We start from the raw sequence: 23,851 nt of genomic DNA, 5'->3' as shown, positions 1-23,851 counted from the left end.
ACAAAAACTTCCCGACATCTACCCTATCAAACTCTTTCATTATCTTAAAGACCTCTTTCAGAAAACTCCTCAGCCTTCTTTTGAGGAACTTAAAAGAAATTAGTTCTAGTAAAGAAATAATACTGGAGAACATAATGGGACTAAAAGGTGACAAATCCCCAGATGTGATGGTCTGCATCCTAGAGTTTTAAAAGAAGTGGCTACAGAGACAGTGCGTGCATTGATTTTGATCTTCCATAATTCCTTAGATTCTCGAACAGTCCTCATAGTAGCAAACATAACCCCACGATTTCAGAAAGGAGAGAGAGAAAACAGGAAACTAATAGGTCAGTTAGCCTGGCAGCTGCAGTAGGGAAAATGCTGGAATGTATTATTAGGGGTGTGGTAACAGGGCACTTAGAAAATGATAATATGATTAAGCAAAGTCAACATGGATTTATGAAAGTCAAATTATGTTCATAAAATCTGTTAGAGCTTTTTGAGGTTGTAACTAGAAGGTTAGATAAGGGAGAACGAGTGAATATTGTTATGATTCCCAAGGACCACCAACAAATGAAAAGAATCAAATCCACTGAATGACCCCAATTTAGGAAACTAAAACCAAATGGACAAGATTTCAAAATTTTACTTTAACACTCAAACCAAAACCAACATAAATTAAACATGAAAGAGTAGGACCCATTAGGGACCAAGGGGAAAATCTGTGGGTGGAGCCAGAGGACATTGGTAGGGTGTTGAACGAATACTTCACATCTGTCTTCACCCAAGAGAATGAGGATGTAGATATGGAACTCAGAGAGAGAGACTGTGAGGTTCTTGAGCAAATTGTCATAGGGAGTGACAAGGTATTGGAGGTTTTGGCAGGCTTAAAAGTGGACAAATCTCCAGGTCCGGACGATTTGTGTCCCAGGATGCTGTGGGAGGCGAGGGTGGCCCAAATCTTTAATTCCTCTCTGGTCATGGGGGAGGTGCCAGAGGACTGGAGAACAGCTAATGTGGTCCCACTATTTAAGAAAGGTTGTAGAGATAAGCCAGGGAACTACAGACCAGTGAGTCTCACGTTAGTAGTAGGGAAACTATTGGAGAAAATTCTGAAGGAGAGAATCTATCTCCACTTGGAGAGGCAAAATTTGATTAGGAATAGTCAGCATGGCTTTGTCAGAGGGAGGTCATGCCTAACAAATTTGATTGAATTTTTTGAGCATGTGACCAGGTGTGTAGATGAGGGTAGTGCAGTTGATGTAGTTTACATGGATTTCAGCAAAGCCTTTGACAAGGTCCCACATGGGAGACTTATCAAGAAAACAAATGCACATGGGATACAGGGTAACTTGAGAAGGTGGATTCAAAATTGGCTTAGCTGTAGGAGACAGAGAGTGATGACAGACGGCTGTTTTAGTGACTGGAAGCCAGTGTCCAGTGGCGTACCACAGGGATCTGTACTGGGTCCCCTATTGTTCGTCATTTATATAAACGACATAGATGACTATGTGGGGGGGTTGGATCAGTAAGTTTGCGGATGGCACAAAGATTGGCCGAGTGGTTTACAGTGAGGTTGAGTGTCTTGGGTTACAGGAAGATATAGATGGGATGGTCAAATGGGCAGAAAAGTGGCAGATGGAATTTAACCCTGAAAAGTGTGAGGTGATATACTTTGGAAGGAGTAATGTGACGTGGAAGTATTCAATGAATGGCCTGACACTGGGAAGTTCCGAGGAAGAAAGGGACCTTGGCGTGTTCGTCCATACATCCCTGAATGCAGAAGGGCAGGTTAATAGGCTGGTGAAAAAGGCATATGGGACACTTGCCTTTATCAATCGAGGCATAGATTACAAAAGCAGGGAGGTCATGTTGGAGTTGTATAGAACTTTGGTAAGGCCACAGCTGGAGTACTGTGTACAATTCTGGTTGCCACATTATAGGAAGGATGTGATTGCACTGGAGGGGGTGCAGAGGCGATTCACCAGGATGTTGCCTGGGATGGAATATTTAAGCAATGAAGAGAGGTTGGATAGGCTTGGGTTGTTTTCGCTGGAGCAGAGCAGACTGAGGGGCAACCTGATCGAGGTGTACAAGATTATGAGGGGCATGGACGGGGTGGATAGGGAGCAGCTGTTCCCCTTAGTTGAAGGGTCAGTTACGAGGGGTCACAAGTTTAAGGTGAGGGGCAGGAGGTTTAAGGGGGATTTGAGGAAGAACTTTTTTACCCAGAGGGTGGTGACGGTCTGGAATGCCCTGCCTGGGAGGGTGGTAGAGGCGGGTTGCCTCACATCCTTTAAAAAGTACCTGGATGAGCATTTGACATGTCATAACATTCAAGGCTATGGGCCAAGTGCTGGCAAATGGGATTAGGTAGACAGGTCAAGTGTCTTTAATGCATCAGTGCAGACATGATGGGCCGAAGGGCCTCTTCTGCACTGTATTATTCTGTGATTCTGTGATGAACTAACAGTTAAATCACAATTGATGTATATATCTTAAAGGTAACACGTTAAATTAGCAGATGCACCAAGGGAAGCCCTTACAGTCTCACAGCACAACAAAACCAGGATCTTCCTCAGGTAGCCTCCAGGATGCAGAAATGGAAGGAATGATGTCCTGTCGATAGTGAGTGATGTAATCTTTCCTTTAACAGTATGGTCTTGTCGCCATTCGACCCATGCGGCCTTCCCCATTACCATCCTGATGGCGTGGCTCTACTGATAACTTTTCAGTTGTCGAAGAGAACGATAGCAACTCTTATTCTCCAAAGGTCATCTACCAGGAAACAGGTTCCAATTCAAAGAGCCTGTCCCTTTACAAATCAACAGCTCCCAGCTATCTCCAGTTCAGTAGCCCTGGGAGACTCTTTTAAAACCAATACAGCCAGCTCTGCCACTGGTTTCTTGTGAAAACCGCACAGTCTTTTTCTAGTTTCACACACACTCCAGTGTTTTCTTGAAAAACTCACACAGCTTTTCCTTTGCTGCTGGCTTAACACCTTGTAGAAACTTCTTGACAAACTGAAACTAAAAACTGCCAGTCACATGAATCCTCAGTCACAAGACTGCCTGTTTATCTAACCTGGATTTAACTTGGAAATCCCCAGCTCCAAATTAGGAACTATCTCTTAAACACAAACACAAGCGGTGTGAACTCAGTTTGCACATGAAGACTCCATAACAATATAGTGTATTTGGATTTTCAAAAAGCGTTCAATAAGGTGCCACACAAAAGGTTATTACACAAAATTAGGACTCAGGGGATTCAGGGTAATATATTAGTATGGATTGAGGATTGGTTAATGGACAAAAAACAGAGTGGAAATAAATGTGACATTTTTGGGTTGGCTAACCCTAACCCTAACGTGCTGTCTGTAACTAGCAGGCTACCCCAAGGATCAGTACTTGGGCCTCAGCTATTTACAATCTATATCAATGACTTAAATGAGGAGACTGAGTATAATGTATCCAAGTTTGCTAATGATACAAAGTTAGATGGGAAAGTAAACTGTGAGGAGGAAAACGAAGAGACTGGAAAGGGTACATCAACAGGTTGAGTGAGTGGGGAAGAAGGTAGCAGATTGAATATAATGTAGGGAATTGTGGAGTTATCCACTTTCAGAGCAAAAATAGAATATAAGATTATTTTTTAACTGGTGAAAGACTGGGAAACGTTGGTAATTCAGAGGGACCTGGGTGTCCTGGTACATGAATCGCAGTAAGTTAACATGCAGACACAGTAAACAATTAGGAAGGCAATTAGTATGTTCGCCTTTATTACAAAGGGTTGGACTATAAGAGTAAAGAAATCTTGCTATTGTTGTATAGGGCATTGGTGAGACCACAACTTGGAGTACTGTGTCCAGTTTTGGTCTCCTTACCTAAGGAAGGATATATTTGCATTCGAGGGAGTGCAGCAAAGATTCTGGTACTGTGGGTAAATGTTGACAGCTGTAAAAGCAGTTTTCCCATTGACAGAATCTGGCTTGAATTGGTAATGGCAATCCACACAGCGGAGTGAATTTAATGCAGCGTTGAAGCCTGGTATGGTGGCGTAGGTGAAAGGAGAACCTCATTGGAACTGTCTGCCCAGAAATCCGGCACTGTGATGCCTCGGTTCCGGATTTTCTCAGTGGCGGGAAAGCACCATGGTGGCATTGCTGCCCCGATGCAACAGACAGCTATTTTAAATTTCTGAACCGTTGTTTTAAAATGCATTTAAATATAATTAATTCTGATTTAATGATTGGCCTTCAATTTTGTGACTGGCAAGTGGCACTCATGTGCCTTCGGGTTCACAACCGTTAAACTCTGGCGGCACTGAGGTGAGAGGCCACATTGCTGCAACAGGGAGGCAGCCTTGAGCGCTGCTACATTGGGGTAGAGGAGGGATCGAAGGCCTTTGTGGGACTGTGTTGCTGTATGCTCTGCAAGGGGTCCGGGGTCTCAGGAGCTCTGCAAGGGGTCCGGGGTCTCAGGAGCTCTGCAAGGGGTCTGGGGTCTCAGGAGCTCTGCAAGGGGTCTGGGGTCTCAGGAACTCTGCAAGGGGTCCAGGGTCTCAGCTCTGCAAGGGGTCCGGGGTCTCAGGAGCTCTGCAAGGGGTCTGGGGTCTCAGGGGCTCTGCAAGGGGTCTGGGGTCTCAGCTCTGCAAGGGGTCCGGGGTCTCAGGAGCTCTGCAAGGGGTCCAGGGTCTCAGGAGCTCTGCAAGGGGTCCGGGGTCTCAGGAGCTCTGCAAGGGGTCTGGAGTCTCAGGAGCTCTGCAAGGGGTCTGGGGTCTCAGGAGCACTGCAAGGGATCCGGGTCTCAGGAGCTCTGCAAGGGGTCCAGGGTCTCAGCTCTGCAAGGGGTCCGGGGTCTCAGGAGCTCTGCAAGGGGTCCGGGGTCTCAGGAGCTCTGCAAGGGGTCCAGGGTCTCAGGAGCTCTGCAAGGGGTCCGGGGTCTCAGGAGCTCTGCAAGGAGTCAGGGGTCTCAGGAGCTCTGCAACTGGATCCGGGGTCTCAGGAGGTCTGCAAGTGGATCCGGGGTCTCAGGAGCTCTGCAAGGGGTCCAGGGTCTCAGGAGCTCTGCAAGGGGTCTAGGGTCTCAGGAGCTCTGCAAGGGGTCCGGGGTCTCAGCAGCTCTGCAAGGGGTCCGGGTTCTCGGGAGCTCTGCAAGGAGTCCGGGGTCTCAGGAGCTCAGCAAGGGATCCGGGGTCTCAGGAGCTGTGCAAGGGATCCGGAGTCTCAGGAGCTCTGCAAGGGGTCCAGAGTCTCAGGAGCTCTGCAAGTGGATCCGGGGTCTCAGGAGCTCTGCAAGGAGTCCGGGTCTCAGGAGTTCTGCAAGGGGTCCAGGGTCTCAGGAGCTCTGCAAGGAGTCCGGGGTCTCAGGAGCTCTGCAAGGGATCCGGTGTCTCAGGAGCTCTGCAAGTGGATCTGGGGTCTCAGGAGCTCTGCAAGGGGTCCGGGGTCTCAGGAGCTCTGCAAGGGATCCGGGTCTCAGGAGCTCTGTAAGGGACTCGGGGTCTCAGGAGCTCTGCAAGGGATCCGGGGTCTCAGGAGCTGTGCAAGGGGTCCGGGGTCTCAGGAGCTCTGCAAGTGGATCTGGGGTTTCAGGAGCTCTGCAAGGTGTCCGGGGTCTCAAGAACTCTGCAAAGGGTCCAGGGACTCAGGAGCTCTGCAAAGGATCCGGGGTCTCAGGAGCTCTGCAAGGGGTCCGGGGTCTCAGGAGCTCTGCAAGGGGTCCAGGTGTCAGGAGCTCTGCAAGGGAGCAGTGTAGGTTTGCGGGGGTGCTGTATTGGGTTACCAAACTGCTGTAAGATTTGTTTGGTCACTTACACTGCTGGAACAGAGGATGGACATCAGTAAGGCTGGGCTCTATGGTCCATCAGCGACTCCACCAAGAAAATTATGAAAACCTGGGTTGTCAAGGCAGGGTCATCTTTGCATCAACAGTGCTCTGCAGGCCCACAGGTCATGTGGCATGGGTCTCATACACCGTGTATTTCTGGATCCCTGTGGCGTGAAGTGGCACCTCTGACGGGGACATGTGTGGGGTCTGCCAGGCAGAAGAGGTGACCAATAACCTGTTCAAGAGGGGCAGCAACTATATGTGCTACAGGACCGACCCTGACAGCCACATGGAGAGGGCCATTGGGTCTGGGGCCATCGCTAGATTGCCCTGAGTGCAAGGTGTGACAGATTATACACATATCACCATCAAGGCTCCAATGGACCAGCCAGCTGCCTTCATCAACAGGAAGGGCTTCTATTCAATCAACGTTCAACTGGTCTGCGACCACCGAAAGCATTTCCTGCAGGTGTGTGCCCACTTCCCGGGAAGCAGCCACGACGCCGACACACTTCAGTCCCAGGTGTGACAGTTTTTCAGGCCGCCCGCTCGCCTTCAGGGATGGATTCTGAAGGAGAAGGGAGATACCCATTGAAGACAAGGCTACTGACACCTGTGAGGAACCCTCGCAATGCAGTGGAGGAGAGGTACAACAATTGCCACAACAACCATCGAGCAGGCCATTGGGCTCCTGAAGATGAGATTCTTGATCGATCCGGTGGAGCTCTGCAGTATGCCTCAGCAAGGGTCTCACGTATGGTGGTCTGCTGTGCTCTACACAATCTAGTGCTGCAGAAGGGGACAATGAGATGCCTGAGTGATGCTCATCCACCGATGAGGACAACACAGAGGAGGGAGAGGGGCAAGCAGCAATGAGTGGTGAAGACCCTGCGCAGGAAGCCAGACATGTTGAGCGACACACAAAGGAGGCAAAAGTCAACCTCATCATTACCCATTTCCAGCCACCCTGATGTCCACCAACAGACAGTCAAATAAAGGCTCACCTTAATGCATGAACTCTGTCGCCTCCTTTCCATTTGTGTTTTCTGTCTTGCAACCAGCTGCAATGTGTACTCGTGACCAGGGGAGAACATATGTTCATGAAGGATCTCATCACACTTGCATGTTACTGAGGGCTGTGGTCACATTGGCATAGTTCTAAGGGGGAAGTCAGCAACTTACAATTAAGGCATGATAGAATAACCACTTTAACACAATGAGTGTTAATGGTTTGAACAAAAGAACTTTTAATTAATCACTACATTGCATATTTGCTATACCCATGATAACCAAAGTATGGTGAGGTGGTCTTCTTAACATGTTTGCGAGTGCTTCTACACAGGGTGATCCTTGTGACAGCAGCTGGGCTGGAGGCAGGCTGCTGATCAGGCTGCTCCTTGGCCTGTGATGACTTCGATGGGCATCTTCTCACTGCCTGAGGCCTGGAAGGCCCCGGCTGCCTGAGGTTGTCCTGCACTGGTGCTGGACTCTCCTCAGGTGTTGCGGCTACTGGAACTGGGCTCACTGGCGGAGGGGCTGAGGAGCCAGTGTCCACACTTGGAGCGTCCTGATGCGAGCCCCTAAATACAGATGGCACCCTCCCCTCCTCCCTCTGAAGGCTCACTTGAACCTGTCTGCTCACCAGAGAAAGACAAGGAGCGGGAGAATTCTCCAGGCACCTGTTCCTTCTCTCACCTTGCCACTGCTGCCAAGGCAATGGCGTGCACATCTATCTGCATCTGTGGTTTCTGGCTCTACATGAGGGTCGGCAACACTCAATGGAGGAAGCCATGCGCTCAGATGCCTGAAATATGGCATCCATCATGGCATGGATGGACTCTTCCATTGCCAGCTCAAGTGTGCATGGCCTCCGGCATCTCCAACAGATGTTGCCTTAACTCTCTCTGCAACTCCAGCATGCCCAGTGCTGTCAGCACCAGAGGCTCATCGACATCCTGGGGCTCAACGTGGGCCTGGCCACCCACCGTCCTCCGACTGTCAGAGACCTCGGCTGTCTCAGCCTCACCCAGCTGCTCGAGCGTGTGTGTGGTGCTCTCACCAGCTTGTGACCCTGATTCTAATGCCGAGCACAAACCCACTGAGGTGAACACGTCTGCGCTGGTGGAGGGTGCAGGAGAGTCATGGGACGGTGCAAGCTGTGAGTGGTCCTCCTCCTCAGAGGTTGGCGGCTGTCCCCCTGTGGCTGCAGTCTCCTGTGCACACCGACCTGCAGGAGAGAAAACAAAATGTGTGGGCTAGGCTGTGAAAATCTCATGCCAGCCATGCGTGATGTGAGTCTCCAGCATTAATGAGTATGGTGAGCCTAACGTCAGTGGTAGGGAAGCTGCTGGAGAAGATACTGAGGGATAGGATCTATTCCCATTTGGAAGAAAATGGGCTTATCAGTGACAGGCAACATGGTTTTGTGCAGGGAAGGTCATGTCTTACCAACAATAGAATTATTTGAGGAAGTGACAAAGTTGATTGATGAGGGAAGGGCTGTAGATGTCATATACATGGACTTCAGTAAGGCGTTTGATAAGGTTCCCCATGGTAGGTTAATGGAGAAAGTGAAGTCGCATGGGGTCCAAGGTGTACTAGCTAGATGGATAAAGAACTGGCTGGGCAACAGGAGACAGAGAGTAGCAGTGGAAGGGAGTTTCTCAAAATGGAGACGTGTGACCAGTGGTGTTCCACAGGGATCCGTGCTGGGACCACTGTTGTTTGTGATATACGTAATTGATTTGGAGGAAAGTGTAGGTGGTCTGATTAGCAAGTTTGCAGACGACACTAAGATTGGTGGAGTAGCAGATACTGAAGGGGACTGTCAGAGAATACAGCAGAATATAGATAGACTGGAGAGTTGGGCAGAGAAATGGCAGATGAGTTCAATCAGGGCAAATGCGAGGTGATGCATTTTGGAAGATCCAATTCAAGAGTGAACTATACAATAAATGGAGAAGTCCTGGGGAAAATTGATGTACAGAGAGATTTGGGTGTTCAGGTCCATTGTTCCCTGAAGGTGGCAACGCAGGTCAATAGAGTGGTCAAGAAGACATACGGCATGCTTTCCTTCATCGGACAGGGTATTGAGTACAAGAGTTGGCAGGTCATGTTACAGTTGTATAAGACTTTGGTTCGGCCACATTTGGAATACTGCGTGCAGTTCTGGTCGCCACATTACCAAAAGGCTGTAGATGCTTTGGAGAGGGTGCGGAGGAGGTTCACTAGGATGTTGCCTGGTATGGAGGGTGCTAGCTATGAAGAGAGGTTGAGTAGATTAGGATTATTTTCATTAGAAAGACGGAGGTTGAGGGGGGACCTGATTGAGAGGTATAGACAGGGTGGATAGCAAGAAGCTTTTTCCCAGAGTGGGGGATTCAATTACTGGGGGTCACGAGTTCAAAGTGAGAGGGGAAAAGTTTAGGGGGGATATGCGTGGAAAGTTCTTTACGCAGAGGGTGGTGGGTGCCTGGAACGCGTTGCCAGCGGAGGTGGTAGACGCGGGCACGATAGCATCTTTTAAGATGTATCTAGACAGATACATGAATGGGCAGGAAGCAAAGAGATACAGACCCTTAGAAAATCAACAGGTTTAGATAAAGGATCTGGATCGGCGCAGGCTTGGAGGGCCAAAGGGCCTGTTCCTGTGCTGTAATTTTCTTTGTTCTTTGATGGAGGCCAATCCTCACTCTCTTGCGCAGGGACTCCAGTCTCACCATCCGGAATTGCACGCCAGCTCCCAGGCCTCTTCCTCGGCTGGGGTGAGAGGACACAGATAGGAATTCTTCTGCCAGTCCGGGCGATCTCCCTCCCATTGTGGGCCCTCTTGTCCTGCAAGAGGAAGGACTGAGAAAGTAGAGAGTGGCAGAGAGATTAACATGACAGTTCTGCTAGAGTCAGCCCCTCACCTCTACTGGGGGGGGGGGTCTGATAACCTCACGCTGTCACATGCTGTCAGGGGAGTTAAGGAGATTAGCTTTGAAGGAAGGTGGCTTGTGTCCAAGATACAGCCATGTATCTGACAGAATGAGGTAATACCCTCGCCCCTCTGCCATTGCTGTCATAGTGGTACCCTCCCCAAGTCTCACACCCTCCTACGTAATCACATCCACTCCCCAAAAATGAGAGTGGTATGGAGCACACGCCTTTGGCACTAGACCCAGTTCCAGTGGGTGACCCCATGGCTGCTGACCTGCTCTGCGATCTCCACCCAGGCTTGGTCAGGCAGGGGGACCTCTTCTCGCCAACACAGGGAAAGAGAACCTCCTGCCTTTCCCTTGCAGCCTGGAGAAGAAGCTGCAGGGAGGCATCACTGAACCATGGGGCCACCCTATATCTCGCCTCGGCCATCCTGTGGTATCCTCCTTGGGGGGGGGGGAGGGGGGGGTGCTGGGGGTTCCAAGAATCAGTTCAGCAACTTTTCCTCCAGTCAAATGAAACCTGCCAGTGACTCGAAAGCAGAAGTGAATGTAGAGCTGACAGGCCTTTAAATATGGCGCTATCACCTGCTCCGGAGTCATCTGATGCCATTATCAGCGACTCGCCTCCCGCTCCTCGCAATGCCACGTGATTGGGGGAACCAGCACCTCCACTATGCAAAATGGTTGCCTGTCACATGATCTTGGTGGGACGGACGCCCACGTGACAGACGAGAACACTGCCCATTTCGGGGCCCGCCACCAGGACCAGTGGCAATGTCATTAAATTCAGCCCAACATTGGCAATTTCTATAAAAGCAAAAAACTGCAGATGCTGGAAGTCTGAAATAAAAACAAGAAATGCTGAAAATACTCAGCAGATCTGGCAGCATCAGTGGAGAGAGAAGCAGAGTTAACATTTCAGGTCAGTGGCCCTTCTTCAGAACTGGCAAATATTAGAAATGTGAAAGGTTATAAGCAAGTAAAGCGGGGGTGGGGCAAGAGATAACAAAAGAGAAGGTGTTGATAGGACAAGGTCACAGAGAATAACTGACCAGAAGCACATGGAGCAAAGACAAACAATATGTTAATGGTGTGGTGAAAGACAAAGCATTAGTACAGATAGGGTGTTAATGGACAGAAAAATGAACAGCCCTGGCCCCTAGCACAAACATGAAAAAAACAGTGGATAGGGACAGTAGAAACAAACTAAAAAAACTAAAATAAAATAAAAAATATAAAAAAGAAAAAATAACAAAATAAAAATATGAAGGGGGGCCCGTCATGCTCTGAAATTATTGAACTCAATGTTCAGTCTGGCAGGCTGTAGCGTGCTTAATTGGTAAATGAGATGCTGTTCCTCGAGCTTGTGTTGATGTTCACTGGAACACTGCAGCAATCCCAGGACAGAGACGTGAGCATGAGAGTGTGGGGGGTGTTGAAATGGCCAGCAACCGGAAGCTCGGGGTCATGCTTGCAGATTGAGCGGAGGTGTTCCACAAAGCGGTCATCCAATCTGCATTTGGTCTTCCCATATTGTGTGCAGCGAATACAGTGTGCTACATTGAAAGAAGTACAAGTAAATGGCTGCTTCACCTGAAAGGAGTGTTTGGGGCCTGGGATAGTGTGGAGAGAGGAGGTAAATGGGCAGGTATTACACCTCCTGTGATTGCAGGGGAAGATGCAATGGGAAGGAGACGAGGTGTTGGGTTAATGGAGAAGTGGACCAGGGTATCACAGAACGAATAATCCTTTCGGAATGCCAACAGGGGAGGGGAGGGGAAGATGAGTTTGGTACAACAGAGGATGATTTTGTTGAGATGATTTTGCCACGTTCCTGCAGATTTAGTTTTACTAATGGTCACAAAATAGGTGGAGTTCCAGATTGAAGAGACAAGTATACTAATACAGAGTAAACAACACCATTGGGTTTGCTAACTTTATGGCGTAAAACCAAGAAACAAAATGACTTTTTTTGATTCACTTTCTTTCATTTTCAAAGCTAAGCACAAAATATGCTCAGAAAAAAATCAACTGTGTCTACAACACAGAAACAGCCTATTCAGTCCAACAGGTCGATGCCAAAGTTTATGCTCCACATGCGCCTCCTCCAACCATGTAACTCTTTTGTTCAAAAAGGGAGGGAGTCAGAAAGCAGGAAACTACAAACCAGTTAGCTTAACATCTGTCAAAGGGAAAATGTTAGAAGCTATTATTAAAGACGTTATTGCAGGGCACTTAGAAAAATTCAAGGTAATCAGACAAAGTCAACATGGTTTTGTAAAAGGGAACTCACGTCTAACCAATTTATTGGAATTCTTTCAAGAAGTAACATGTGCTGTGGATAAAGGGTTACTGGTGGATTTACGGAGATTTCCAGAAGGCATTTGATAAGGGGACACATCAAAGGTTATTGTGGAAAATAAAAAAATCTCATGGTGTATTGGCATGGACAGAACATTGGCTAGTTAACTGGAAACAGGGAGTAGGCATAAATGGGTCATTTTCTAGTTGGCATGAGTGGCATGCCACAGGGACCAGTGCTGTGGCCTCAACTTTTTACAGTTTGTAATAAGGATAAGGATGAAGTGACTGAAGGTATTGTTGCTAAATTTGCTGATGACACAAAGATAGGTAGGAAGTAAGTTGAAGAGGACAATAGGAGGCTACAAAGGGATATAGGTAGGTTAATTGAGTGGGCAAAGATCTGGCAAATGGAGTATAATGTGGGAAAATGTGAAATTGTCCATTTGGGCAGGAGAAATAAAAAAGAAGCATATTATCTAAATGGTTAGAGATTGTAGAACTCTGAAATGCAGAGAGATCTGGGTGTCCTAGTGCATGAATCGCAAAAGATTAGTATGCAGGTACAGCAAGTAATTAGGAAAGCCGGGATGGCGGGACTGTTCTATGAAGAGAGATTGGGGAAACTGGGCCTGTATTCTCTAGAGTTTTGAAGAATGAGAAGTGATCTCATTGAAACTGACAAAATACTTAAAGTGATAGGGTAGATGCAGGTGTTTCCCTTGGTTGGGGAGTCTAGAATGAGGGGACACAATTTCAAAATAAGGAGGAAGCCACTTAGGACAGAGATGAGAAGACGTTTCTTAATCAGAGGGTTGTGAATCTTTGGAATTGTCTACGCCAGAGGGCTGTGGAAGCTCAGTTATTGAGTATGTTTAAAGCAGAGATTGACAAATTTCTAAATACCAATGACATAAAGGGAGATGGGGATAGTGTGGGAATAAGGCATTGAAGTGGATGATCAGCCATGATCGTATTGAATGGCGGAGCAGGCTCGATGGGCTGAATGGCCTATTCCTGTTCCTATGAATGTTGTCGTTTATTTCAAGAGCAATTGAATACAAAAGTAGGGAGATTACGCTTCAGTTATACGGGGCATTGGTGAGACCGCATCTGGAGTACTGTGTACAGTATTGGTCTCCTTATTGAAGGAAGGCTGTAAATGCATTGGAGCAGTTCAGAGTGGGTTTCCTAGATTAATACCTGGAATGGGCGTGTTGTTTTATGAGGAAAGGTAGGAGAGGCTAGGCTGTATATGCTGGAGTTTAGAAGATTAAGAGGCGACTTGATTGAAATATATAAGATCATGAGGGGTCTTGACAAGGTGGATGTGGATAGGATGTTTCCACTTATGGGACAATCTAGAATTAGGGGTCACTGTTTAAAAAATAAGGGGTCGTCCATTTGACATGGAGATGAGGAGAATTTTTCTCTCTCAGTGGGTCGTGAGTCTTTGGAACTCTGTGCCTCAAAAGGTGGTGGAAGCAGAGTCTCTGAATATTTTTAAGGCTGCGGTAGATAGATTCTTGATAAGCAAGGGGGTGAAAGTTTATCGGGAGTAGGTGGAAATGTGGAGTGAAGTATACCATGATCTGTTGAATGGTGGAGCAGAGTCAAGGTGCTGAGTGGCCTACTCCTCCTCCTAATTCATATGTTCGGATGTTCACCCATCCTCATCTCACCCTATCAATTGCCAAAATTGTGTGGGTTCCATTCGAGTCAGGTTCTGTCAATAGGAAAACACCTTTCTTCCTCATGTGTTTATCTACCTTCCCCTGAAATGCATCTGTGCTATTTGTCTCAACTGATCCTGTGGAGTGCATTCCACATTCTTAACGCACTTTGGGTACAGAGGTTTTTCCTGAATTCTCAATTGGATTCATAGGTGACCAATTTTTTTTGACGGCCTTGAATTTAGAACTCTCCCACAACTGAAAACATTTTCTCCATGTCTACCCGATCAAACCCTATCAATATCTTAAAGACCTCTTTCAGGTCAGTTCTCAGCTTTCCCTTTTCGAAAAGAGCCCCAGCCCGTTCCTTGCGGTTCCAGTATCATCATCATGGACGATTTCTGCAGCTTCTCCAAGGAATTTGAAGATGCACTGTTGCAGTCAGGCTGTCAGATATGACTCTGGGGGAGGAGGGGTGGGGAGGGGGGGTGGGGAGGCGGCTCCCGCCTCCACCAAAATTTAGTCAGGGCGTGAAAGCCGGTGAATGGCCATCCTGCCCCGCCGCAAATTGAGGACCTTAACTGGTCAATTAATCCCTAATTAAGGACCTCATCCAGCCGCCGCCGCAATCAGCTGTGTGGCAGGCAGCCCTGTCGCCGCACGGCATGAAAAATCGTGTAGGCTGCTTCCCAACTCCAGAGTGGGGGTCCCTCAGTAAAAGGCACTTAGTGCCTGAACGAGCGACATGGCATTGGAAAGGGGGGGGCGGTGCTGAGAGCTAACCCCTGCCCTTGCTAGAGATCCCCCGACACTACATCACTCCACACTACCGCCACCCCGTGAGACCCCTCCTGCCCTGACCTACCTGTGGCCTTGGTCCAACTCCGCTCCTGGGCCCCAGTTGGTGCTCCACTGGCAGCTACCACTGCCTCCATGGTGTCACTGCTCAGTGGAAGAGCTGCTGGCCTCTGATTGGCTCTCAGCTATCTGAGGGCGGGACTTCCGACAACAGGGCCCTTGATCCTGTGGAAGGCCTGCTGCTGTTCATTTAAGTGTCGGATTGGCAGTAGATTCGGCAGACCTTCTGGAGATGAGGGGATCTCAGGTTTGCTTTCTCCGGACATTGAGACCCCCTGTCGCTTGCATAAAATGCCGGCCAGTGTGTCACAAGGTCATGGGTTCAAGTCCCACTCCAGAGACCCGAGCACTAAATCCAGACTGAGGGATTGCTATAGTATTGAAGGTGCTGTCTTTCCGATGAGATGTTAAATAGAGGCCCTGTCTTTGCACTGGAGCTTTAGGCCAAGTTTAATTGCCATAACAATGTATCATTGATGAGTTTTGCACCTAATGTCATGTTACAGGTGTTTAATCCTGTAAATGCCAATCATGCTGCCACTTACAAGTACGACAGGTAGATGTTGGGACTTCCAAAGTGGGTTTTCCCATCGACACAGCCTGTCTTGGGGGGGTTTCAATGCAATTTGAGATGGAAAGTTACAACCCACACAACATTTGTAATTTGTAACAGATTATTGCACCACCACTTCTCTCAACTCTTCCACTGTTGTTAAATTATCAGACGGCTTCTCCAATATCCAGTATCAGCTGAGCAGAAATTTCCTCCATTTAAATATTGGGAAGACTGAAGCCATTCTTTTCGGTTCCTGAAAATTTTATAATTGACAACAGCAGATGATATTGTTGAGATGTTTTTGTAATTTTTCTGCATATTTAGTTTTAGTCAACCCGGAAACCGTCACAAAAGAGGTGAAATCACAGACTGAAAAGACAACAAGTGCACCAATAAAAGGTAAACAACACCATTGGGGTTGCTAACTTTATGGTGTAAAACCAGGAAGCAAAATGACTTAATTGATTCATTTTCTTTCATTTTCAAACTAAGCACAAAATATGCTCAGAAAAAGATCAAATGTGTCTACAATACAGAAACAGCCGATTCAGTCCAACAGGTCGATGCCAATGTTTATGCTCCACATGCGCCTCCTCTCACCTCTCCTCATCTCACCTTATCAATTGCCAATATTGTGTGGGTTCCATCCAAGTCAGGTTCTGTCAATAGGAATACATCATTATTCCTCATGTTTTTATCTAGCTTCCCCTTAAATGCATCTCTGCTATTTGCCTCAACTGCTCCTGTGGTAGCGCATTCCACATTCTTACCACACCTTGGGTCAGAGATTTTCCTGAATTCTCTATTGGATTTATCGTGACCAACTTTTATTTCGGGACTCTAGTTTTGAACTCTCCCACAACTGAAAACATTTTCTCCACGTCTACCCGATCAAACCCTGTCATTATCTTAAAGACCTCTTTCAGGTCAGTTCTGACCTTTCGCTTGTCGAAAAGAGCCCCAGCCTGTTGTCTGTCCTGATAAGTTATAACCTCTCAGTTCCAGTATCATCATCATCAATGTTTTTTGCAGCTTCCCCAAGGAAATTGAAGATCCACTGTTGCTATCAGGGCTGCACAGTGGCGCAGTGGTTAGCACCGCAGCCTCACAGCTCCAGCGACCCGGGTTCAATTCTGGGTACTGCCTGCGTGGAGTTTGCAAGTTCTCCCTGTGTCTGCGTGGGTTTCCTCCGGGTGCACCGGTTTCCTCCCACAGCCAAAAGACTAGCAGGTTGATAGGTGAATTGGCCATTATAAATTGTCACTAGTATAGGTAGGTGGTAGGGGAATATAGGGACAGGTGAGGATGTGGTAAGAATATGGGATTAGTGTAGGATTAGTATGAATGGGTGGTTAATGGTCGGCACAGACTCAGTGGGCCGAACGGCCTGTTTCAGTGCTGTATCTCTAAAAAAAAAATCTAAAATCTATCATACTGTCAGTTGTGACTGTAGGGGGGATCTTTATGCTATTCCTCAGGGCAGGTTTGGAGGCAGAGAGAGCATAAAATTGGGTGGGAAGGTGGCTGGGGGAGGGAGGCGGGTCCCGCTATCATCCTGCCTCCGACAAAATTTAGTCTGGAACCGGAAGGCCTGTGATCGGCCTTCCTGCCCTGCCACTGATTGAGGCCCTTAACTGGGCAATTAATCCCCCATTAAGGGTATCATCCTGCTGCCGCTGCAATTGGCCGTGTGGCAGGCAGCCCTGTTGTCGCACAGGAAGCACAGAACGAAAAACCGTGTGGGCTGCATCCCAGTTCCAGAGTGGGGGTCCCTCACTAAAAAACACTTAGTGCCTAATTGAGCGACACAGCATTGGAAAAGCAGGGGTGGGGGACGCTGAGAGCTCACCCCTTGCCCTTGGAAGAGATCCGCCTACAGATCCCTCCCCACTACCCACACCCTGTGGGACCCCTCCTGCCCTGACCTATCTGTGGCCTGGGTCCAACTCCACTCCTGGGCCTCCAGTAGGTGCTCCACCAGCAGCAACTACTGCTTCAGCGATGGCATTGCTCAATCGAAGAGCTGCTGGCAGCTGATTGGCTCTCAGCTCTCTGAGGGCGGGACTTCCGACAATAGGGCCCTTGATCCTGTGGAAGGCCCGCTGCTGTTCACTTAAGTGCCTGATTGGCAGTAGATTTGGTGGACCTTCCGGAGATGAGGCGATGCGGGAATCTCAGTATCGCCTTTTCCGTACATTGAGACCCCCTGTCGCTAGCATAAAATCCCGGCCAGTATGTCACAAGGTCAAGGGTTCAAGTCCCACTCCAGAGACTCGAGCACATAATCTGGGCTGAGGGATTGCTACAGTATTGGAGGTGCTGTCTTTCCGATGAGATGTTAAATAGAGGCCCTGTCTTTGCACTGGAGCTTTAGGCCAAGTTTAATTGCCATAACAATGTATCATTGATGAGTTTTGCACCTAATGTCATGTTACAGGTATTTAATCCTGTAAATGCCAATCATACTGCCACTTACAAGTACGACAGGTAGATGTTGGGACTTCCAAAGTGGGTTTTCCCATCGACACAGCCTGTCTTGGGGGGGTTTCAATGCAATTTGAGATGGAAAGTTACAACCCACACAACATTTGTAATTTGTAACAGATTATTGCACCACTACTTCTCTCGATTCCTCCATTGTTAAATTATCAGACTGCTTTATTTTTATTTATAGATACAGCACTGAAATAGGCCCGTCAGCCCACCATGTCTGTGCCGACCATCAACCACCCATTTATACTAATCCTACATTAATCCCATATTCCTACCATATCCCCACAATTCCCCTACCACCTACCTATAATAGGGGCAATTTATAATGGCCAATTTACCTATCAACTTGCAAGTCTTTGGCTGTGGGAGGAAACCGGAGCACCCAGCGAAAACCCACGCAGTCACAGGGAGAACTTGAAAATTCCGCACAGGCAGTACCCAGAATCGAATCCGGGTCGCTGGAGCTGTGAGGCTGCAGTGCTAACCACTGCACCACTGTGCCACTCTTCTCCGATATCTAGTATCGGCTGAGCAGAAATTTCTTCCAATTAAATATTGAGAAGACCGAAGCCATTCTTTTCGGTTCCTGAAAATTTTATAATTTTATTTACAAAAGCGGATTTTGTGGAGATGTTTTTGTAATCATTTTATAATTAATTATAAAGTATTATAATTATATGTTTATAATTCACTTTGTAATAATTTTGCATATTTTGTGTTAGCAAAAACGGAAACCGTCACAAAAGAGGTGAAGTCACAGACTGAAGCGACAACAAGTGCATCAATACAAGGTAAACAACACCATTGGGGTTGCTAACTTTATGGTGTAAAACCAGGAAACAAAATGACTTAATTGATTCATTTTCTTTCATTTTCAAACTAAGCACAAAATATGCTCAGAAAAAGATCAAATGTGTCTACAATACAGAAACAGCCTATTCAGTCCAACAGGTCAATGCCAAAGTTTATGCTCCACATGCGCCTCCTCTCACCTCTCCCCATCTCACCTTATCAATTGCCAATATTGTGCGGGTTCCATCCAGAATGAAGAACAGTACAGCACAGGAACAGGCCATTCGGCCCTCCAAGCCTGCGCCGATCTTGATGCCTGCCTAAACTAACACCTTCTGCACTTCTGGGGCCCATATCCCTCTATTCCTTTCCTAGTCAGGTTCTGTCAATAGGAATACATCATTATTCCTCATGTTTTTATCTAGCTTCCCCTTAAATGCATCTCTGCTATTCGCCTCAACTGCTCCTGTGGTAGCGCATTCCACATTCTTACCACACCTTGGGTAAGAGATTTTCCTGAATTCTCTATTGGATTTATTGTGACCAACATTTATTTCGGGCCTCTAGTTTTGAACTCTCCCACAACTGAAAACATTTTCTCCATGTCTACCCGATCAAACCCTGTCATTATCTTAAAGACCTCTTTCAGGTCAGTTCTGACTTTTCGAAAAGAGCCCCAGCCTGTTGTCTGTCCTGATAAGTTATAACCTCTCAGTTCCAGTATCATCATCATGGATGTTTTTTGCAGCTTCCCCAAGGAAATTGAAGATCCACTGTTGCTATCATACTGTCAGTTGTGACTGTAGGGGGGAACTGTATGCTCTTCCTCAGGGCAGGTTTGGAGGCAGGGAGAGCATAAAATTGGGTGGGATGGTGGCTGGGGGAGGGAGGCGGGTCCCGCTATCAACCTGCCTCCGACAAAATTTAGTCTGGAGTGGAAGGCCTGTGATCGGCCTACCTGCCCTGCCACCGATTGAGGCCCTTAACTGGGCAATTAATCCCCCATTAAGGGTCTCATCCTGCCACCGCTGCAATTGGCCGTGTAGCAGGCAGCCCTGTCGCCGTATGGGAAGCACGGCAGGAGAAACCGTGTGGGCTGCTTCCCATCTCCAGAGTAGGGGTCTCTCATTAAAAGGCATTTAGCGCCTATACGAGCGACACAGCATTGGAAGAGGGCGGGGGTTCTGAGAGCTAACCCCTGCCCTTGCCAGAGGTCCCCCGACACATCACTCCCCACTGTCCCCAGCCCGTGAGACACCTCCTGCCCTGACCTACCTGTGGCCTGGATCCAAATCTGCTCCTGGGCCTCCAGTGGGTGCTCCACCGGCAGCACTGCCTCCACAGTGGCACTGCTCAGTGGAAGAGCTGCTGGCCTCTGATTGGCTCTCAGCTCTCTGAGGGCGGTACTTCCGACAATAGGGTCCTTGATCCTGTGGAAGGCCCGCTGCTGTTCACTTAAGTGCCTCATTGGCAGTAGATTCGGTGGGCCTTCCGGAGATGAGGCGATGCGGGAATCTCAGTATCGCTTTCTCCGGACATTGAGACCCCCTGTCGCTAGCATAAAATCCCGGCCAGTACGTCACAAGGTTATGGGTTCAAGTCCCACTCCAGAGACACGAGCACATAATCTAGGCTGAGGGATTGCTACAGTATTGAAGGTGCTGTCTTTCCGATGAGATGTTAAATAGATGTCTTTGCACTGGAGCTTTAGGCCAAGTTTAATTGCCATAACAATGTATCATTGATGAGTTTTGCACCTAATGTCATGTTGCAGGTGTTTAATCCTGTAAATGCCAATCATGCTGCCACACAAGTACGACAGGTAGATGTTGGGACTTCCAAAGTGGGTTTTCCCATCGACACAGCCTGTCTTGGGGGGGTTTCAATGCAATTTGAGATGGAAAGTTACAACCCACACAACATTTGTAATTTGTAACAGATTATTGCACCACCACTTCTCTCGATTCTTCCACTGTTGCTAAATTATCAGACGGCTTCTCCGATATCTAGTACCGGCTGAGCAGAAATTTCCTCCAATTAAATATTGGGAAGACTGAAGCCATTGTTTTCAGTCCCTGAAAAATTTATAATTTTATTTACAACAGCAGATGATTTTGTTGATATTTGTGTTATATTTCTGAATATATAGTTTTAGTAATCCCAGAATTCGTCACAAAAGAGGTGGAGATACAGTTTGAAGAGACAACAAGTGTACCAATAAAAGGTAAACAACACCATTGGGGTTGCTAACTTTATGGTGTAAAACCAGGAAACAAAATGACTTCTTTTGATTCATTTTTTTTCATTTTCAAAACTAAGCACAAAATATGCTGAGAAAAAGATCAAATGTGTCTACAATACAGAAACAGCCGATTCAGTCCAACAGGTCGATGCCAAGGTTTATGCTCCACATGCGCCTCCTCTCACCTCTCCTCATCTCACCTTATCAATTGCCAATATTGTGTGGGTTCCATCCAAGTCAGGTTCAGTCAATAGGAATACATCATTATTCCTCATGTTTTTATCTAGCTTCCCCTTAAATGCATCTCTGCTATTCGCCTCAACTGCTCCTGTGGTAGCGCATTCCACATTCTTACCACACCTTGGGTCAGAGATTTTCCTGAATTCTCTATTGGATTTATCGTTCCCAACTTTTATTTCGGGCCTCTAGTTTTGAACTCTCCCACAACTGAAAACATTTTCTCCATGTCTACCCGATCAAACCCTGTCATTATCTTAAAGACCTCTTTCAGGTCAGTTCTGACCTTTCGCTTTTCGAAAAGAGCCCCAGCCTGTTGTCTGTCCTGATAAGTTATAACCTCTCAGTTCCAGTATCATCATCATTTTTTGCAGCTTCCCCAAGGAAATTGAAGATCCACTGTTGCTATCATACTGTCAGTTGTGACTGTAGGGGGGAATTTTATGCTATTCCTCAGGGCGGGTTTGGAGGCAGGGAGAGCATAAAATTGGGTGGGATGGTGGCTGGGGGAGGGAGGCGGATCCCGCTATCAACCTGCCTCCGACAAAATTTAGTCTGGAGCCGGAAGGACTGTGATCGGCCTTCCTGCCCTGCCACCGATTGAGGCCCTTAACTGGGCAATTAATCCCCCATTAAGGGTCTCATCCTGCCACCACTGCAATTGGCCGTGTGGCAGGCAGCCCTGTCGCCGTATGGGAAGCACGGCAGGAGAAACCGTGTGGGCTGCTTCCCATCTCCAGAGTAGGGGTCTCTCATTAAAAGGCACTTATTGCCTGTACGAGCAACACAGCATTGGAAAAGTGGGGGGGGGGGACCCTGAGAGCTAACCCCTGCCCTTGCCAGAGGTCCCCCGACACATCACTCCCCACTGTCCCCAGTCCGTGAGACGCCTCCTGCCCTGACCTACCCGTGGCCTGGATCCAAATCTGCTCCTGGGCCTCCAGTGGGTGCTCCACCGGCAGCACTGCCTCCACAGTGCATTGCTGAATGGAAGAGCTGCTGGCCTCTGATATGCTCTCAGCTTTCTGAGGGCGGGACTTCCGACAACAGGGCCCTTGATCCTGTGGAAGGCCCGCTGCTGTTCACTTAAGTGCCTCATTGGCAGTAGATTCGGTGGACCTTCTGGAGATGAGGCGATGCGGGGATCTCAGTATCGCTTTCTCCGGACATTGAGACCCCCGTCGCTTGCATAAAATGCCGGCCAGTATGTCACAAGGTTATGGGTTCAAGTCCCACTCCAGAGACACGAGCACATAATCTAGGCTGAGGGATTGCTACAGTATTGAAGGTGCTGTCTTTCCGATGAGATGTTAAATAGAGGCCCTGTCTTTGCACTGGAGCTTTAGGCCAAGTTTAATTGCCATAACAATGTATCATTGATGAGTTTTGCACCTAATGTCATGTTACAGGTGTTTAATCCTGTAAATGCCAATCATACTGCCACTTACAAGTACGACAGGTAGATGTTGGGACTTCCAAAGTGGGTTTTCCCATCGGCACAGCCTGTCTTGGGGGGGTTTCAATGCAATTTGAGATGGAAAGTTACAACCCACACAACATTTGTAATTCGTAATACATTATCGCACCACCACTTCTCTCGATTCCTCCGTTGTTGTTAAATTATCAGACTGCTTCTCCGATATCTAGTACCGGCTGAGCAGAAATTTCCTCCGATTAAATATTGGGAAGACTGAAGCCATTGTTTTCAGTCCCTGAAAATTTTATAATTTTATTTCAACAGCAGATGATTTTGTTGAGATGTTTTTGTTATAATTTTATAATTAATTATAAATTAATATAATTATAAATAATATGTAATTATAATTAAGTTTGTAATACGTCTGAATATTTTGTTTTAGCAAACCCGGATCTCGTCACAAAAGAGGCGGCGTCAAAGATTAAAGGGACAACAACTGCACCAGTGCCAGGTAAACCCAGGCCATGGGGTTTGTGAACTTTATGGTTCAGGAAACAAAACATTTCTTTTGATTCATTTTCTTTCATTTTCAAAGCTAAGCACAAAATATGCTCAGAAAAAGATCAAATGTATCTATAATACAGAAACAGCCGATTCAGTCCAACAGGTCGATGCCAAAGTTAATGCTCCACATGTGCGAGAGGCCTGCTACCCGACCCGAACCCGACAGGACCCGACAACATGTGTCGGGTTGGGCCCATCTCCAGAGTACGGCTTTCGGGCTCGGGTCTGGTCGGGTCGGGTCGGGCCGAGTCCAGGTCGAGTCGGGTCGGGCCACACACACACAGTAAGTGCTCTGCTGGTAAGTATTGAAGTTTAAAAAAACTTTCCTGAGCTGGGAGTTTGGGACGAAACTGAGTAGCGCAGTGAGCGAGTGATGTCACAATGACATCATCGTGCATGCGCTGGAGCTTCCCAGTCAGAAGGTAAGTAAAGGGATGGTGGGGCTCGAGTCGGGGCAGGTTCGGTTCGGGTCGGGCTCGGGGAAAAATCGGAGGGACTCGGGCCGATTCGGGCTCGGGTCCGCTGTGATTCGGTTGGGTTCAGGTCAGGTTCTTTTTTCCCGACCTGAGCAGGCCCCTAACATGCGCCTCCTCCCACCTCTCCTCATCTCACCTTATCAATTGCCAATATTGTGTGGGTTCCATCCAAGTCAGGTTCTGTCAATAGGAATACATCATTATTCCTCATGTTTTTATCTAGCTTCCCCTTAAATGCATCTCTGCTATTCGCCTCAACTGCTCCTGTGGTAGCGCATTCCACATTCTTACCACACCTTGGGTCAGAGATTTTCCTGAATTCTCTATTGGATTTAACGTGACCAACTTTTATTTCGGGCCTCTAGTTTTGAACTCTCCCACAACTTAAAACATTTTCTCCATGTCTACCCGATCAAACCCTGTCATTATCTTAAAGACCTCTTTCAGGTCAGTTCTGACCTTTCACTTTTCGAAAAGAGCCCCAGCCTGTTGTCTGTCCTGATAAGTTATAA

The 23,851-nt window shown here is 47.6% G+C and overlaps 1 protein-coding gene across 1 annotated transcript in view; it reads left to right on the top strand.

Annotated features, from left to right (window-relative positions):
• Positions 1 to 23,851, top strand: part of LOC137377390 (neurofilament heavy polypeptide-like) — a 187,512-nt gene that overhangs the window by 151,918 nt on the left and 11,743 nt on the right. Inside the window, exons 26-28 of the mRNA XM_068046968.1 lie at positions 15,443 to 15,517; positions 18,334 to 18,402; positions 22,742 to 22,810. Coding sequence (XP_067903069.1) covers positions 15,443 to 15,517; positions 18,334 to 18,402; positions 22,742 to 22,810 — 213 coding nt within the window. The remainder of the gene's footprint in view (positions 1 to 15,442; positions 15,518 to 18,333; positions 18,403 to 22,741; positions 22,811 to 23,851) is intronic.

This window comes from Heterodontus francisci, chromosome 15 (assembly GCF_036365525.1).
Source record: "Heterodontus francisci isolate sHetFra1 chromosome 15, sHetFra1.hap1, whole genome shotgun sequence".
NCBI lineage: Eukaryota > Metazoa > Chordata > Chondrichthyes > Heterodontiformes > Heterodontidae > Heterodontus > Heterodontus francisci.
The sequence above is the reverse complement of the archived record's forward strand: the minus strand, read 5'-3'. Positions and strand labels throughout refer to the sequence as shown.